This window comes from Chiroxiphia lanceolata, chromosome 1 (assembly GCF_009829145.1).
Source record: "Chiroxiphia lanceolata isolate bChiLan1 chromosome 1, bChiLan1.pri, whole genome shotgun sequence".
Lineage (NCBI taxonomy): Eukaryota > Metazoa > Chordata > Aves > Passeriformes > Pipridae > Chiroxiphia > Chiroxiphia lanceolata.
In genome coordinates, this window is record NC_045637.1 from 122,882,211 (window position 1) to 122,901,564 (window position 19,354).

Genomic DNA, 19,354 nt, shown 5'->3' on the forward strand with positions numbered 1-19,354 from the left:
ATGCAGGTCCAACCTCGCCTTTAACACATCTCTAAAAAAATTGACCACAGATCATAGAATCATAGAATCATAGAATCAGACGGGTTGGAAAGGACCTCTGAGATCATCAAGTCCAACCCTTGATCCACTACCACCACAGTTGCTAGACCATGGCACTAAGTGCCACGTCCAGCCTCATCTTAAAAACCTCCAGGGACGGAGAATCCACTACTTCCCTGGGCAGCCCATTCCAATGCCTGATTACCCTCTCTGTAAAGAATTTCTTTCTAATGTCTAACCTAAACCTCCCCTGGCCCAGCTTAAGGCCATGCCCTCTTGTCTTACTGCTGGTTACCTGGGAGAAGAGACCAACCCCCACCTGCCTACAACCTCCTCTCAGGTAGTTGTAGAGAGCGATGAGGTCTCCCCTGAGCCTCCTCTTCTCAAGGCTAAACAACCCCAGCTCCCTCAGCCTCTCCTCATAGGACTTGTGCTCCAGTCCCTTCACCAGCCTCGTTGCCCTTCTCTGCACCTGCTCCAGCACCTCAACATCTTTCCTGAACTGAGGGGCCCAGAACTGGACACAGTACTCCAGGTAGATCTAAACAACTAGCCATAATAATCTCAGAACAGGCTAAAAATCACGCACAACAGTTATCTCCAGCCAGTTTCTCCCATTCAGAGTATACCCAGCTTCCACCAGAGTCTACTAGCAGTACCGCCAGTAATCAGCATCAATAGCCTGGTCCCAGGCTGAAGTTAAAGCGAGTAGTCGGCTCACTCTGTACCCTCATAACCGGATTGGCCTAGGGTATGCTTAAAATCTTGAATTTAATAAGAGTTTAGAGGGAGTTCATGTTCTGCAGCAAATGCAAGACTGGAGCTGGGCGTTCATTACAAGCAGGTGGGAGCCGCTTGTAGCTACGGGCTAAATATAGCTTGGAAGGTCTCTGGGCCTGGCAAAGACTAGGTCCTTAGAGACAAGCAAATAACTTAGATAAGGGATATCTTAGCAAACACCCATATTAACTGGAAACAGGATAATGTTGCACTACCTGTTTTATAGCACATGCTTAATTGCTGTAACCGAAGAGTCTATAGGGGCAAGGCTGCAGGTGCTGTAGGACTATAACATACTTACCATTTTATTTATGAGCACGAGTTTCCTTTCACTTTCTTTCTATGCACATGGATGGAATATTTCTGTAGTCTAGGCTTATTTTTTTATTATGGTCTTACAGACCGGAGCACAATGAGCCCCATATCTAGAGTCTCCAGGTGCTGCTGTAATACAGATAAATAAATGACTGATAACAATACAGCCAGATAAATAAAATATATTGATCTGATATGAATTACTGCGACTTCCACTCAGTAGCACTTTCTTACTCAGTGTACTAACCCACCAAAACAAAGCAAGAGTATTTTAAAATTTTCACTACTGTGTGTTAAATTACTTGTTGATAATTTTTAACAGGAAACCATTAATAAATATTAAACAGCCAGATCTGACATAATGTCAGATTGTGACGCGATAATCCAGTATTTGTGAATTATTGACTGGAAGCCAGAAACTGATTTATAAAGTTGGGGCTCCTGAGAACTATCCCAGGCTCGTAAGCTGTCCCCAGGTGACAGATTTGGATTTCTGTACGTTTTCTGTACGGAAGTTCTTTTATCTTTTCTTTACTCAACTCAGTCCTAGTCAGGCCACACCTGGAATACTGTGTTCAGTTTTGGTACATGCTATCAAAAAAAAAGATGTGGACATGCTGGACACAAAGGACGAGCTGAGACAACAGGGTTAGTTCAGCCTTGAGAAAAGGAGGCTTTGGAGGACCTTATCATCATGTTCCAGAATTTAAAGTACAGCTAGTGAGAAGATGGAGTCCCTTTTTACAAGGAAAAGATGGGGGGTAATGAGTACAAGTTACTCTTTCAGAGATTCCAATTGGACATGAGAGGAAAAATTTTCAGAATAAGAATCAGCCACTCATTTTTCACGACGAGAAGAATCTCCCCAGAGAAGTGGGAGATTCCTCAATGTGGGACACTTATGAGATTCAGCTGGACAGGTTGCTGGGCCATTTTGTCTATACCATGCTTTTACCAAGAAACATTGGACAAGCTGGATTTTGATTTTAAATGTTTGTTGACTTTTAGTGGCTAATGGTCATCAGGTGATAACAAGCATGGCAGTGGGAAAAAAGATCCCATGTTGGATTTACACAGGTGCTTCTGAAGGTCATGTGGCCACGCAAGTGCATGTGCAATCCCACAGGAAACACAGAGCAATGGTCTGTTCAGCTTAAAAATACCTCTCCTACATGTGCTGAGTGCTGCTGGGCACCTCACTCTTAAGCACCAGGGTAAGGGGGCAGCAGAGCATTGGGAGGTGGCACAAGCCACTCTGGAAAACATTTGATGCTGCAGCTAAAACTTGGTATTTATTTGCCATTTACCAAGTAAATCCTATCTCACCGCGACACACTGCAATGTGTTGGACCAGTGCTGCCCACCCTGTACCATGATGGAGGGTCTTTTGATATAGAAAAATTTCAGAGCTGAAAGCACTGCAGTGGGCTAGGTTTGTAGGGATGAAGAGAGAAAAGCATAGAGAGAATTTCCTATCCTAGAAGAGAAGATACGTGGGATCATCTAGATTTCTTCTTTGGTAAAATCAAAGTTGGGCATAACTGTGATTTATATTACAGAAATTGCCAAAGGTAAAGGTGAACTGTCTTTTAAATGTTTTACACCTATCTATGTACAAATCCACAACAAATAAAGAAGGAGAAAATACTATTGCCTATTTTATGGTTCTTACTTCTCGTTTTTCCTGGTGCTTCCTCAGATTCTAACATAAAATTCAGCCTTTGTTTCCAAAACAAGGCTCTGTTTCTCATGATTAGAGAGAAAAAGATGAAAAGGTTAACCCTGAAGTCAAAATGCAGAAGCCATGCCAAACAACTCCAGTATTTATCTTCATTTCACAGCTCATTTTTTAAGTCTATCCTGTGATTTGGAGAGCTGATACAATATTTTCAATGCCCTGGCCTGTCAGGAGTGGTATATAAAGTACACAAGGAAGTACTAAGCACACTGGACTTCTATGGCAATATTGTGTCTACCCCAGAGAACAGAGGAAGATTTTAGAAAGAAAATAATAGCATGAAGTGGATAGATAAATATTGTGTGAGTGTTTTGCCTTGCTTCTCTCTTTGCCAGCTCATGAGGTAATAAACCTGGATTTTTTTAGGTTTTTCTAGCTTTTCTATACAGATGAGTGTTCTTGAAGTTCCAGAAAATTGAGGTAATTGAGTGGAACAGCTCAGCACAAGCATTTAGCTTGCACTAATTCTCCTTTAACTCTTTCTTTCTCCACTAAGGCACATTTGTAATGATAGTACAAGTAACTTTAGTTTTTTATAATAACTGATACTATAATTCACATGGTCATTAGTATATAGAGATACCAAGAATTAGCAGGAGATGTTGTATATCATATACCTCAATAACTTCCAATTTCAATTTTAATAATTATTCAAAGCAGAACTTTATGTGTATTCTACCCCAACAGGTCCCAGCCTGTGGTGACGGCTCCTGGTAGCTCTAGCAACTCGTGGCCATCCTGGAGTCCCTGTGAACCTCACCGCCTACTGCTGTGGGTGGAAATGGTTTATACCATTGGGGGCTCCAAACATTTTTGCGAACCTAGATTGGTCTTAAATTTCACATGTAGCAGTGTGGAACCCATCACCAAGTCTGTAAGTCAAAGTATTGCTGCTGAAAGCCAAATTTGCCAATTCCAACAACACCCATGTGTTTTACAAAAAGAAAAACTATGTTATGCTTCACTGAAGACAGTGTGACCACAAAAGCTGGCCAGTCCTAGTAAGCTGGTAACGCTTTGCAAAAAATATATATAGAAACCTGGAACTTAACTGCACTGACGCATCTCTCCTGGGGACAACAGCCATGTGGAAACATTTGAAAAGCGGGAAGGAGATGCAAATACATTAAACCTTCATGCTGATTCTTTTCCAATTTGGAACTTTCTTATGTGCTGCTTTATACAGTTTTTAGTCACAGTGTCTAAAGAAAAGAAGTTGTGTATCAGGAACCAAAGACCATCATTTGTGTCATGCACAGTGTGGGTCCTGACCATACTGCAAGATACGTATCTGTGAACTAAAACCACTTAAGAACAAGGATAGTGTGCTGCCATTTTATCATGTTACTTTGAATAAAAACTTTGAGTGTGTCTAAGTCCTCCATTTGGCTAGTGAGTAAATTTATAAAATTAAAAAATAAGAAAATGAAAACGTGGATATAATTTGCCTTGCTCTTGTTCTGGGTACCTTGTCATGGTAAAACAGAAACCATGAGAGAGGCTCCACATGTGAGAGGCTCAGAGTGCAAGTACCTTACAAGGCCTTATGCAATGTTAGATGTCTCTTTTCTGGCATAAATAGTTGTAGTTACGTCTTTTTTTTATGAGTTATTTTAGATAGTATTTTCTGCTACTTTGCATATTGCCAAAACAAAGATGTTATAACTGTTTCATCTAAAAGTACTACTTCAGGCTTACAGCCAAGCTTCAAACCAGTTTCGAGGAGTTAGCAGAATTAAGCAGTGACTTACTCCTTTGTATTTTGAAAATGCCATTAACTTTAGTACATTTGTCAATGTGAGCGCATTCATTCTGAAAAATTGCCTCTCAGAACACTATTTTCCTAAGTTAGGCAGTCCGTGATAAATTATTTTAACAGTTTTGCATAAATCAAGCATCTGAGATGAGTCTGAGGCCACAATAAATGATGTCTGTATCTTACTTTGCAGAGTAATTACTGTAATAACTGAGACACTGTTGTTGTCCACACTACTTCAGTCTACAGGGAGGTTATAATTCAGTTTTAATAGTTTAAAACAATGCATTGTTATACCAATGACGTGGTTGGTTCTTTTCATTAAGTATGTTATATTTTGGAATGCACAAATAATTTATTTAAATAAAGATATATACAAATATGATGAAGGAAAAACTCTACAGAATTCAGTACAATGGCTGCATGCATTGGGGATGATGCTATGATTTGCTTCATAGGCATGGAGTATGAACTGAAAACTAGGAAAAGTTTTGAAGGTGTGTTGAAAATTCCATCACCACATCGAAGGGTCTTCAAACCTGTAATACATTTTAGAGAATATATATTTAAAAAAAACCAAAACATTAAACACATGGAAAACTCATTCTGGAAATACTCATCCCACTGACTGATTGCAAAGGCAGTCTACACAAGCACTTCACACTAGGTATCTAACTTCTAAGAGGCAGTATTATGAGAGACACATCCTGTTATTGAGTATTAAACATTTTCTTATCACTCCACAAGGAAGACAAGATCAGAAATATGCCACATCACATGTTTCTGTCATAAGAACTTACCTGTACTCAGGTCAAGGCACCTTTTTTTTTATTTTTCTTTTTAATCTTTATCTTCCTATTTTGTAACAAGTTTCTGTAAGAATCTCTCTAAAATTTCTTCATATGGTCAGGTATACACTTAGACTACAAAATATTTTGGGGCGTATTTTAGTCAGCAAAAGCAAAATGTCAAACCAGGCCGGCCAAGCTGAAGGCAATTAAGTAATTTATTAATATCCCAATATTTAGTTACAAAGGTCAGTTCCCAAGAACTCATGAAGTATCTCTCTATGTCACTGATTCACTGAGTGCAATTTACATCTCCTCCTTAACTTGCTTCATATGTAACCATTTCTAAAACATTTACTTAATTTAAGCTCAGAATAATAGCAGCCTGCCTTTCATTCATTCAGCATGGCTTCCTCCGTGAGGAAGGCTTAGGCAGCCGTGCTGCACCTGAGTATATCTGCTGTGTGTCCAGCTGTCCACTCCTGTGCAGTTCCCCTAACTTCCCCCCCAGCTTTCACACCCTCTGGACAATTTCAACCAAGTCAGGGTTTCAGATGTCAGAGATATTAAGCTCCCATGTGCCTTGAAACACAGGACTGGATAGAAAGAAGATTTAATTACGTCTTCACACGGAGGAAAAAGCTGGAGTGGAGTTCAGAATCCATACTGGGTTTTATCCTAGAAAACATATCCATAGGAAACTAGAAATCATGGTTCCCAATACTCCCATAACTGTCACTGATGAGTGACAAATACCATACTCAGTTTTAAGTGCCGTTACAGGGGGTATGAAACAAGAATCTGCTTCTCATCAATTCTTGATCTTAAATGCAGACAAGCTGGTTATTTTGCTGATGAATTTTTGCTCCCCGGTGTGTTATAAATAGCATTATTGAAACAATAATAATAATCATGAAGTTTTGTTATGAAGAGGTGAAAATTACAGAGAATATTAGACTTTATACTACCCTGTGTGTTGCCTCAAATTCATGGCAGTGGAAATTTCCCATTATGTGAGGGCTCTGCCTTGTCATTACCAAACACAAAATAGTCTAATACATTTCACTGCACTCCATACAGTTTTTTAGATAAGCATCCACAGAGAAAACTGCATCCCCACAGCTGCAGTTAGTCATCAAAACATAAGTCAACGGTCTCCCTATATGCAGAACCACAAGTTTCATGGAAAATGTCTCTGGATGACAGTGGAAAATTTTGGTTACCTTTCAGTGTCATGATCATGCCCTGAATTCAGTGCTACAGACTATTATGCTTAAGTGCTTAACTAGTCTAATTGAGCCTTTACAGAGCTGATGAGAGTGCATAGCACTTGCTTGTAGGCTCCTGAGATGACAATTGCATAAAATATTTATTTCTGCATTAGAAGTATTACCAGCAAACTTCAGACCATCAGTAAAGGCTTAAACTGAACTCATCTATGTTTGATTGTGAGTAAAATTAAAAGCAATATTTTCCTTCATGAGCCAAAACTCCCCCTGCATCTTACCTTTTCAACATACTTACTTTTCAGCTGTGTAAATTGCAGTCACTACTACAGTATCTTACATTACAGCTAAAGTGTCATTACCTAACTAGATAATTACATTATGTACATTTGAAATCCCTGTGTTGTTTGAAACACCACTGTTACTCTAAACCAAGTGCAAGTGGAAATATAAAAGCCTTTTTTCCCCTTTGTAAAATATTAGATACAAAACGAATGTGAAATACCGTATTTTAAAGACAAGTCATAGCCATGAATTTGTGGATGAGTTAATGTATGAACATATTTACCACCCGTGTGAGTATCAAATGAGCAGAAATATGTCATCCTTGGGGCTCTAATATGTAAAGAATCATCATCAAACATCAGCATACAATTTTGTATAATTAAGTCCAGAATGGGGCAAGTGCCTTGGGAATACTTCCCTTCCTCCAAGTAACAGGTATGGCCTGCTCCCAAAATCATGGAATATGGACTATATAATTTTTGGTAAGACGTCTCTTGCACTCATAAATGGTGATATTTCTTTTAAAAAAAAGGAGTAAAAAAAGTTTTTTAAGGATATGTCTAACCAGCTGTTGGTGGCATTTTTTTTCTCTGTGAAACATATTTACTGATAACAAATGAAACCATTAAATCTAAATGAGAAATGAAAGCCACCACAAAACCTCTTCATACATACCTGGATCTAGGAATGTTTTCTGTGCTTTCCCTCAACAAGAGGTCTGAGATCAGTGTATCTGGGCTTGATCTCTTTCCATATCTAAGGAAAAATTTTTAAAAGTTGCATTTTTGTATATGTCAGTTTTTACAAATGAAGACTAAGCACAGAACCATCAGTCTTTTTTTTTTCCCCAGAAAAAGTAACAGAGAAGACATAAATACCACTTTTCAGCAAGTATTTTAATTTAACTTAACAATGTGGGGAAAACATTCATTCTTCAGTATTCTTCCCCCCCCCCCAAATTTTTCTACGTTTTTTCCATAATGATTTTACATTGTGGTATTGAGAAACTCTGAATATTTCTCACTTTGATGGCTGTTCCTGGATACTCTAGGACTTTGTACCTTACTGATGTGAGCATGGAGGAAGAGGGAAGAAGCTGTGCATGCCGTGACCTCCAAGCATGTCATTTTTGCTTACAAATCCATTTCCATCATCTCTTAAATTTTCTCATTGGTTTAAATGATACCCTATCCTTCATCAGAAATTATTCAAATGAGGAGTGGAATTTATCCATTGGGCTAATAGAAGAGAAAACCCAGTGTGCCATACTAGCCAAGGAATCAAACGAGATTTTTTTAAGATAATTAGTACATTTGGGGCTGCCCAACACATAGCACATTAGGTTGTCAAAACTGAGCTATCTCAGGGTAATCATCTTGAACTATGTGGCTATGGGAACAAAAACTTACTCATTCAGAGTTCTTCAGTTAAATGGGATGTCATGGGCTATCTTTGTCCTAAACTTACACAGCAGCCAGCCTTCTATTTGCCTTTTTTTTTCCCTAATTCTGTATACTGTACATTACTCAACAGTTAAAAGTACCACAACTTCTGTTTCTTGGGAAGGAATTCGATCTCTTTTCCTGAGAAAACAGAAGCAACAACGTCAGCCTGCTTGACAGACATTTCATCACTGTAAGGATTCATTAGCTTAAGAGGGATAACTATGAGCAAACGATGCCTCAATTGGAAAGAATTAAGATCGCACTTTGCAACTTGTGTATGCAATTATTCTGAATCACAAAGTACATGAACAGCTTTCTTTCTTAATGTCACTTGAGTGAAATTCTGACTCCAGAGAAATCGAAGGTGCAAGGACTTACATTACTATCCAGTGACCACAGTCATTTCAGTGATCTACATTTGGCAGAAAAAAACCCAAACAAACAAAACCTTCCCAAACTACATTTAAAAAGCTAGCAGTTTTAACTGTTGATTACATAACTTCTTGAAAAGTGGAAACATATCTCACTTTTCAATCATTTTATTCAACTCTTTGTAGTTTTGCATCACCTTAATCATTTCAGTGCATCACCTGTGCTCCAGAAAGACAAACCAGCAGTTTCAGAAAGTTAAGGTAAATTTCTTAATCTAAGCAGATTGAAAGTAGGTATTTGAAAAGAACCAGCCAGACACAGTAAAATGCTATTACAACAGTGCAATCAGGCATGATGCTGAATCAAATACCTTGCACTCCAGCACCACAAAGGGATTTCTTTCTTTCTAGTTCCCTACTCTGATTAATATGGATGTGACCTGCAGTTCAACTGAGGAGGAATCTAATTTTCCATTATGTTAAAGAAATTGATTTAACAGATCAACAACTTGCTCTAATAGCTCACACTTGGACAAAACTCCCACGAATCTCTCAGAAAGTTTTGTCTGAGTAAGAAATAGGAAACAACCACCTGGAGTGCAGAGATTCGCTCAAATAATGAAGATGACTGCATTAGGGAGATATCTTTTATATGAGTCCCTTTAGCGTCTTGGCTAGACTAGCGCTGCTACCTGTGCTTGTGCTGCATGGATCCACCTTGTCCTCACACAGCAAAGCTGCACACAAGGTATTCACTGGCTGCGACCAACTGGATATGGCCAAAGAATAGCCATTCTTCCCATGACAGGAAGATGCCTGAGTCTTCTGTCTACCCTGGAATTTTGTGCCTGGGAAATGACCATGCTACAGACATACTAAATAGAGGCAAAAGATCTCTCTTGTCAGTCTCTTCTTTCTGATGCAAATGACTTGAGAAGATCTTTGCTCCACTCCAGCTGCTTCATGCTTTGTCTCCTTGTCTACCCTGCCCAGCTCTGAGATAACAAGAACACAGAAAACCAGACTTTTATCTTCTGTTTGGGAAACACTTTTATCAAATATCATGGATTTTTAAAAGGACAAGGCTTGAAAGCCAGGTGAAAATACCTGGTTAGTTTTTATGTTCAGTTTGAGACATCAAGGCCTATTTTGGGGCATGCTGATAACTCACAGCTCCAGCTGAAGTCAAAGAGATCTGAGGAGTAAACACACTTATTCTGATTAGAGACATAGTATTGCAGACTCAGCAAAATCTCAAAGCTTCCTATGAAAACTTGGGTCTTGGGAGTCAAATCCCAATGTCCAAGGCTGGCAACAGGAGCTGAGGGATCTCAGAAACACGTGTGCCTGATTCAGAAAACTGCCAATAAACCAAAGCTCTTGAGAGCTGCTCCCTTCCCCATCAAAGGGTATTGACATGAAGCAGGAGCATCAGCACTGCTCGAGTCAGACACCCTTCCAGATACTCTCTGCTCTGTCTATAGTTCAAGCCATTTCCAGCAGGAATGGCCTTACTGTTTTGCTACAGCACAGAAGAGCCACAGATTCATGAACAAGCTACAAAGGACAAGGAAAGAAGGTGGCCTGTTCACAAGAAGGAGTACAGCTAGTAGCAAGTAACAGAAGGAGGAGTGATTCAAGTAAAAATGGGCTGTGAAAAAAAGCTTCCTGAACAGTGTGGTAGAGGGATATGAGGCAAGACCACAGGATGGTTTGGGAGACAGAGGTGGAACTAATCCAAAGACACACAGACATCTATAGTGCAGGAGTCTGCATTTGTGCTGGTCATCTTGAGTTCTCTTTCAAGTCATAAAGACCGTCACACAAGGAACAAGGGATCTCATCAGAAACAAGAATCCTGAAACAGGCCTGGTGACCTGCATCACACCAGTACCTGTTTCCCTCAGCTAACCTCAAAGGGATATAAAAGCCGACACTGATGTCTAAAGCTAAGTAAGATGAATCTGAAGGAGGAGGATTTCAAAGGAGAGTGAGAGCAAAACAGCCAGACCGGCAGGGTCTAAAGACAAGAAGAGAAAGATGGTCTGGAAGGAAGAAGTTTCATGGGAGCTGGGGTGAAGACCCTGTGGGTCACAGTAGCTCGGAGGGAAATGGTACTCAAATGCTTGGGTCAAGCTAGAAGCAGAAGGCAAGAAGATGAGACAGGAGGTTATTCATAATCACAGAAACATCAAATAAGGCAGGACAGATGAACCTGAAGAGAAAAAAAAAAAATCTCCTCATCTTCTCCTTTGCCAACATGCTCTTACTTCTTCGTCTCACTGGCTACAGGCACCAGGTGAGAGGGCAACAGCTTGCTCATTCACCCTCAGCAGGAGCAGGAGAGCCCCTGGACACCTTGTCTCCCCCCGTCACAGTACTATGCACAAAAAGCAGAAGTAAAAAGCTGTAAAAAGAGAGAAAACTGAGCACATCTGCTGAAACCAACAAAACAACCAGTCCAAAGTGCTTCAAAAGTTATTGATTTATTTTGCAAATGACTGTGTCACTGCCAAAAAAGGGAATCTCCAGGAGCTCAGTTAAGCTTTCCAAAGGGAGGAGGCAATTGCTTTATTTCTGGACTGTTAATTCACTACACAGTGGAAACAGTGTACCTTTTTGGATTTTCAGTTAACCTATGTAGTTGACTTTTAAATGTGTATCACTAAGTTGTCATTGTAGTGCTTTTTTCTGCCAACTTTCTTATACTTCTAGGTCAATTCTGTTCCTTTAAATATGAGGGTGAGTAGGAAATCTGGGTAAAATCTAAAGAACAAAATTTAAATTTTATCCATCAGCAACAATCACTATTTCACTTCATTTCAGACCCCAAATCCACACATAAGAATTAAACCAGTCTCAATCTCTGAGTTGTATAGGTACAAACCAGAAAATAGGGGGGAAAAAAGCTACACAGTCAACATTAAAGCAAGCATACAGGGCACACACCAGAAGTGGTGTTTGAATAGAGAAAGGAAGGTTTGTTTGGTTGGGTTTGGATTTGGGTTTTTTTGTTTTTAAATATGACCTGACTTTGGACAGGAGCCACCTTTGAAACGGAAGATGAAAGAAGAAAAGAACGGATGAGAGACCAGCCTGGAGATCCCACCACACACAAGAGAAAAGGGTAGCAGAGGCAGAACTCGAGGATCAGATTATTTTAGCAGTAATCTAGACAAAAAGGTATCTGAGCACCGTCTGCCATCCAGAACCATGCCATACACGTGTGATCTGTGAATATTGCTTTAAAAGTTTAGGACTGAAGAACTGTATTTCTATCAGCATCTTCATCTGTTTTATACTATTAGTGCACTGGCAGACAACGTTATGGACTTGCTGAGAAAGGCCTCAGTTACATGATAGCCTCCCTTCTAATTTAATTCTTCAGAGTTCTAGAGGGACAAATGAATGCCTAATTTTAGACCTCTCATCTGGTTTTGATATTAACAAATGGATAAATATGTCAAAACTCTTCTGGGTCACACATTGCTGTGGTACCTCAGGGGAAACTTCTCTCAATCACAGTCTAAGTGGACAGATGCTTCCAAAGAAGATGATTTTTTATAATAATTTGCCAGGGTTTTTTTTCAGACTGAGCCTTTACTTCTACTTTAACAAGCACAGTCAAACCCAGAAAGCTGGTTTAGAGCCAGGCAGGCTTCAGCTCACACTCTTTTCTCTTTCAGATTGGGCTTGAGTTTTTATTTGTGATCTTGAGAGAGATTTTTGTTAGTACTAGTGAGTTTTTTGGCAACCACAGCTGCAATAGGTAGCCAGCAAACCACAAAGCATCTGGACTACTACATTTTCTCAGAGGGTACTTTTTCTCATGAAAACCTTCACCTGAATGAGTGGCAACAACAGAAGTGGAAAACTGCTCCTACTGCCCTGTCTAGCTCTCCCTGGCTCCCAGGTTAGTTATGTTTTCTTTCCCTTTTGGGGGGGGGTCTCCCCATGCATGCCCTGTGGTTCCTGCCAGCCTATTTGAGCTAGGAAGGGCTGATAGCAGAGGTAGCGTTGACACCCCTCCCTCTTCTAACAACTTGAATGGTGGAAATTCAGCTCTAGACCCAGAGGCAATTCAGGAGTTCGTGGGTGTTGCTCTCTAAAGGGAATCTCTGCACCACGTCCTTCTCCGCGTGGGTGAAGAAAGCAAGGAAAGACACCCAGTGTGAGGGGGCACCCCACCTTCCTCCCCTGAGCCTCGACAAGGAAAAATCTGCCTGGGGAACAGGAAGGGGGGATGTCTGCCGTCCCGCTCTGCCTACCTCTGCCTGGTGATGAGGTTGATGTAGTGCCTCAGCGCCGAGTAGTATCTGGCCATGTCCTCTGCGGGGGCGTCCTCGCCGGGGCTGTCCGGTTTGGAGGGGTACGCCTCTGCCAGCGTCCCCAGGCAGACCAGCAGCGACAGGGCGAAAGTCAGTACCGACACCCACAGCCTCACGGTGCCCTGCATCTGCATGGCGGGGCGGGATGGAGGGGAGCCGTCGTCAACACCTGCCTCGACGGCGGGAGCAGCGCGGCCAAACCAGCGCAGCCCCCGGCCGGTCCCGGCCGCCCCACGTCCCCCCGCTTCGTTCCCATTCCCATTCCCGTACCCGCCCCGTCGCGGCACTCACGGCAGTGGTTGCAGCGGAGCGGCTCCCGGCTCGGCGAGGCGTCTGCCCGTGCGTCGGGGCTCCGGAGTGCGAGGTTCCGCGCCTCGCCGGGGTGTTTTAAGGCTTCCCCAGCAGGCAGGAGGGGCCTCGGGCGATCACGCCTCGCCAGCTCCGATCCCCCACGCCCCGCTCCGCCTGCCCCTGCCCCGGGAGGGGCACCGCGGCCGCGGCCGGGCGGGGCCGGGCGGCACCGAGGGGGGGGCGCTGCCTTAGCCCCCGCCGCGGCCCCCGCACCGCCCCCGCCGCCCCGGCGGGTCCCACCCACGGGCTGCCCCCGGGCTCTGCCCCCGGGCGCTGCAGGCGGCCCTGCGTGTCCCGGTCCGGCCGTGGGAGCCTGGCCGCCTGTGTCTGTGGAGCCGCCGTGCTGCCCGGTGCCCGGGGGCGGTGGGGGAAGGGGAACTCTGGGGAACGAATTGGCCCCCGATCCTGTGGCACCAGAGGCGCCCAAAGCTTGAGCTTCGTATGAGTAGTGCCCCCAGACATAAAGCCATGAAAGCAAGCCGGTTTGGGGCAAACAAAAATACCGAATCAGTGCCACAGGCTCAGAGATGATACTCACAAAATGGTAAATCAAAGATTCATAGGACGGTTTGTGTTGGAAGAGACCTTAAAGATCACCTAGTTTCAACCACTCTGCCATTTACAGGGATGACTTCCATTAGACCTGGTTGCTCAGAGACCCATCCAAACTGATCTTGAGCACTTCCAGGGATGGGGCATTCACAACAAATCTTGAGGCTTAACTCTCCGGGGGACTGGCAGCAGAGCTGCAAATTGTACCTCCCTCTGTGCCCGCTCTGCCCCCCTGCTCAGGGCTACCTTCTGAGTTTCTGTGCTAAAATTACTTTGTTCTGTTTCATTTCTGCGCCTGAGCCACATGTCACAGAAGGCAACTCACCAGCACCATGGGAGCACAGCAGCCTTTCCAATAGCTGTCCTGACCCAAGGGAGCCACTGCTGAATCTGGGATGCAGCAGCTTCTCCCAGCAACATGGGACTACAGAGACTGATCCAACTAAGGTGTCAGACTTACATGTCTCCCTAAACTTGTCCTGACCTGAGTCAGTGGAGAGAGATGGGCACCCTGATTGTGACCTGATCCCTCATACAATAGAGGTCTGAGATAAGCACAATGGGCATCTTCTGGCAACATACTCTTCGCTGATGATAGGACCAACCTAGGTGATTGGGCTAGGCTAGATACCTGACTACCAGAGTGCCTGAAGTCAGGTAAGATAAATCCAACTCAAATAAAGTTTCAGAATTTGTCAAAGAATTTGGTAGAGTTGGGAACTATCCTTATATATTAGTAAAATAAGGTTAATTCTTTAGAAACAGATAATTTCATTAGCATCTTGATGACCAATGACTAATTCCAGTTGGAATGACAAATCATGACTCTCATCGTATCTTATTTTTACTTCAATTTGAAGGCAAAATAGCAATCACCTAAGCAGGAAAATTTGACATACTGACAGAAAACTTTAAGACACATTCTAAAATTGTATCATTCATATGCTACTGTAATTAATTTCTATAGTTATTAACATATGCAGTTATTGGCTTAATAATAATACAGCAGATTCTGAAAAACAATATTCAGTTTGCAAGAGCAAAGTCAGAAATAGTTTTCATCACTCCAGAAACAGAATCTCAACATTATCTAAGAAAAAAAAAATGAAGTGGCAAATAAATGGCTCTTGTGGTGTACAATTAAGCTCATGGGACTATGTCCATTTCAAGCCATTGAAGCAAAGAAAATTCCAGAACTCTTAACATCAAGAGATATTTTGAAATCTTCATGACTCCACAGTGCACTGGCCACAGACCTTACAGTAAGATTATAGGCTGCCTTATATCACATACTGAGTGAAGAATTTTAATTCAATCTTCCAAGCCACAGCCAGCAACTCCAGCTCCTAATTTCAGCAGGTCTGTGCACAGAGTGACATCACATCATACAAAGTGGCCTCATGCATCCCCATGCTCTCTGTCCTCCCACCAGCACACTCCTGCATATTCGGTGTTCACATTGCCCTCACGTCAGCTCAAGAGATGCAGTTCATGTGACAGCCTGATACCTATGACACTGCAAATGCCCTAAAAAGCAAATGGCTCCATCACTTTCCCTTGGCTATGCTGAATCCAATAAGCTGCCTATTCCAAAGCTTGCATAGATCCAGTTTATCAGTTTTTATGGGGTGTAGGGAATAAGTGGTGACAGCACTGGAGACTGAAGCATCTGGGAAGGTGTACCACAAGGACAGCTGTCACCAGCTTCAGAATGATTCTGGCACGACCATCTCCCACTGGCTCACGGGACCGGGGGTGACGTTCTCACTGTTGAACTCTTTCACTGCTTCTCTCCCACTAGCACCGCTGTTTTTACACTATCGATCTTCAAGGCACCGCTGTTTTTACACTATCGATCTTCAAGGCATTCCAAAGAGGAATGAGCCAAGAGACTAGCAAGCAGAGCAAGATAAACGAGGTCTGGCATCTACATGCTTACTTGGGCTATAAGGAGGCAATGACACTCCCCCCATCCCAGGTATGTGTGTATTCCTTGACAGAGCAGTATGACACGCTGACACGTCTTGGCACAGAGCACCACCTGGGTAGTTGGCTGTCAACATCTCCGGAAACCCTGGACAGATCCCTCCTCTATTCCTAGCGATGAGGTACAAGCAGTAAGCTGCTTCCTCCAAGGAAATGATTAAGGAATCATACTGGCTAAGTCCCTCTACACAATGCTGGGTCTGGAGCAGCAACTCCCCCCAAAAATAAGGTGTGGTCCAAACTAACAATCAGTTTACTTGACAGCATGAGTGAGGGAAGCCCTCTCTCTTAGGCAGGAGGAGGAATAAAATTTGCCTCCCATATGAGACAGCAGCTCCTGCAACTACAGACTGCTTGACAGGGTTTGGGAAGAGATTTTCTTCTGTGGAGCACCATGACCCCATCAACTCATCTGTTGTGTCTTACCTTTGGATGAAATAGCATTTCCCAGCTTGTGCCGCATTTGGACTCACACCCCCACTCTGAGTGGCCTAAAGGTTAATGACATGTCAAAACTTACCACTCTCACTACACATCCAGGAGAACACTTCTTTCCATAGAGTTTCAACATTTAATTTAGAAAGCCCAAAACACTGAACCCAAAATTTTGATTATCCTGCTTTCCACAGTGCCTATAACAGTGTTGAGGCACTGTGCGTCTATGCCCCATTTCATCATTTAGAATGCAGTATAAACCTTAGAGGTTTCTTGAGTTTGGAAATTTTTATGTTTGGAGCCATCCTATAAGTTCTTATGAATAATTCCTCTCTTCCATTTTTAAATATTTAAATCCATACAGAATCATCCAATTCATACCTTTATAGGTAAGTAATATGTATTACTTATGTTAATATTAATGATTCGTGATTGATAACTAATAATTAATAATTATATTAATATTAAATATCATGGATAAAACATAATTTGAATGCATAACATAATCATCAGTATAATCTCAATGCAAAAAATACTGGCATTTTTTAATTGACGAAACAAATCCTATACCTAAAATTACAGATCTATATAGGTTCAGGTGTACCAATGAGACCAAGTGTCCCTGAGTCTCAGTTAACTTTATGGGGGTTTTTCTACTGGTTTCCAGAGTCAAGGTCTCCTGCACTTTCATTTCACCTGTTGATGATTCCTCCATGTGGATGCTTGCCCAGTGTTGCTGTCCTTTCACAAATCAGGCAGACCTTTGTATTCTGGCAAGTGGTAGAGCTGCGTTTTCCACAGGCAGCTTTTGGATGGGCTATAAAAGTGAACCAGAAAGGTGGCAGTGAGTAAGACTCAGAAGTGATGATGAAGAAAGTCAACAAGAACTGAATGGAGTTAAAGAATGCAGCCTGGGAGAGAGAGAAGAAAGACTCAGGCATAGCTCAGGTCTAGCAGCACTTAGATATCCACATTTTGCCTTTGCCAGGTATCATGGGCTTGCAGATGTGCAACTCCTAGTTACACCCTAGCTAAAGAATCAAAATCTAGAAGAGTATTTAACTACATACAAAGAGAAAAGGGTGTTTCAAAGCACTGAGCAAGTATCAATGCCAGATACAGAACTGATGGTAAAAAAGTGAAAAGGAACATGACAGTTAAATTTTGCCTACATTTTAGTGTCATGACATTTAAAGATTCAACAGACAGCATTTTAGACCACAAATTTCAGACTATACTAAGAATGGAAAGACTTCCAAGGTATGAACATATTAAAAGGTAATATTGTTCTACAAACTGCATAAATGTGAAAGAAAATTCAAGTAATTTATTAATGGTAATATATTCAATTGAATTAAAGAGGGGTATGATATTTGCCTTAATTAAGACAAAATTTAACGTGATTAACTTGGGACAGAGCATTATTTATAGCATGCTTTCTGTGGTAGGTGCAGAATTAAAGCCATTCTTTATTATTACAAATATGCATAATGTCATCTTTTCACTGCAACCAAATAAGGTTGTTTGCATCAGTGACCCTAAACTAACATCCCATAATAGCTCATTAATAGCCTTGTTTTAAATAGAAGAACAAGATGTCTCCTAGTAGAGAGAAAGTGGTAAAAACTGGAGCCCCAAGAAGAAAAGATTCATGTGGTACTAGAGACATGGAAATAGCAGCTTTTATCAGCTGATGTTGCCTATGCTCTTGTAGCTAAAATGTCTCACTAAAGGTTTCCATAGCTGAGCAAACCTTCCAGAAATGCTGTATCTTAGGACTGGAAGTTCAGTCAGATAAGCAGTGCATAATTATTCAGTAGCCACATGAATTTATCTGAACCTATTTGGTCAGGAAATGGAACTGTTAATCTCACAAAATCATGAACTTTACAGCATTGCTGATTTCAGTATGCTTAGCAATACTTTCAGAAAAGCTTCTCATTGTGCTTTGATACATCACACCACTATCCACATTTCCAAACTTCTATGTGTCCCTTTCAGTACTTGTGTTCGCCTCCACCTGTACCTACTAGTAAGAGTTGAACAGAGCACCCTCTAATCCTGAAGTGACCCCCATTCCTGCCTGCTCAGCAGTAGTACTGTTTTCAAGAGGCATCCTTGAGAGTCCAGCAAGCATTAAGCAGGTTTGTAGTATACCACCAAAAAGTAGGGCTCTGGCTAAGGACAAACAGCATGAAAATATAAGAGAAAAGAAAACAACTATTGGACCAATCTATCCTGCCCTGAATGACATCTAAAAGCTTATTTCTAGGACTGTCAGAACAGGAAAAGCATACAGGCGCCATCTAGGTGACTACTTGTGCCTGTATGTCATCTTTGCCCACAGCACCAGGACAACCCAACGTTGATGCCAGGGAGGTGGGTGATAGGATAAGGGAGTAATGGTTTTTAAGTGAAAGAAGGTAGATATAGATTAGATATTGGGAAGAAATTCTTCACTATGAGGGTGGTGAGGACCTGACGCAGGTTGTCCAGAGAAGTGGTAGATCTCCCATTCCTGAAAGTGTTCAAGGCCAGGTTGGATGGGGCTCTGAGCAACTTGGTCTAGTTAAAGGTGTCCCTATTCATGGCAGGGGGGTGGAACTAGATGATCTTTAAAGTCCCTTCCAACACAAACCGTTCCATGACTCTGATTCACACACTGAGGCAGTGAGTGCCTTCACAATGCATGGTGATGTGACACCACAGGCACCAAGCTACCACACTGAGCCAGACCCATCTGCATGACACCTCCTGCCCTCCAGCAGGGAAAGAAAAGGCAGTTCTTGACTTGAACTACTTCTAGTGGTGCACAAATGGCTCCTGTAAAACTACGCGACTGTGAGCTGCAGACCCAAGATATAATACAAATAAATTCTTTGCTATTTAAAGCAATGTTGTTCATAGCTTCACAGCAAAGGCCCTGCAAGCATTTGACTCACAATCACAGCAACATATG

The 19,354-nt window shown here is 42.0% G+C and overlaps 1 protein-coding gene across 1 annotated transcript; it reads right to left on the reverse strand.

Moving 5' to 3' along the window:
* Positions 1-4,875: 4,875 nt before the first annotated feature.
* Positions 4,876-13,481, reverse strand: NPY (neuropeptide Y). The gene is made up of 4 exons (XM_032674564.1): positions 13,363-13,481; positions 13,012-13,199; positions 7,603-7,683; positions 4,876-5,167 (listed from the first exon to the last, which is right to left on the reverse strand). Exons 2-4 carry the CDS (start codon positions 13,197-13,199, stop codon positions 5,143-5,145), a joined length of 294 nt encoding a protein of 97 aa, XP_032530455.1. The 5' UTR covers positions 13,363-13,481; the 3' UTR covers positions 4,876-5,142.
* Between the last annotated feature and the right edge of the window lie 5,873 nt (positions 13,482-19,354).

What these genes read in the sequence shown, in the direction of transcription:
- NPY (XM_032674564.1), bottom strand. Translation starts at nt 13,199, where the DNA reads ATGCAGGGCACCGTGAGGCTGTGGGTGTCGGTACTGACTTTCGCCCTG. An exon ending in AACCTCATCACCAGGCAGAG is followed by an intron (nt 7,684 to 13,011) that starts GTAGGCAGAGCG and finishes ATTTTTCCTTAG; the next exon opens with ATATGGAAAGAGATCAAGCC. An exon ending in GAAAACATTCCTAGATCCAG is followed by an intron (nt 5,168 to 7,602) that starts GTATGTATGAAG and finishes AATGTATTACAG; the next exon opens with GTTTGAAGACCCTTCGATGT.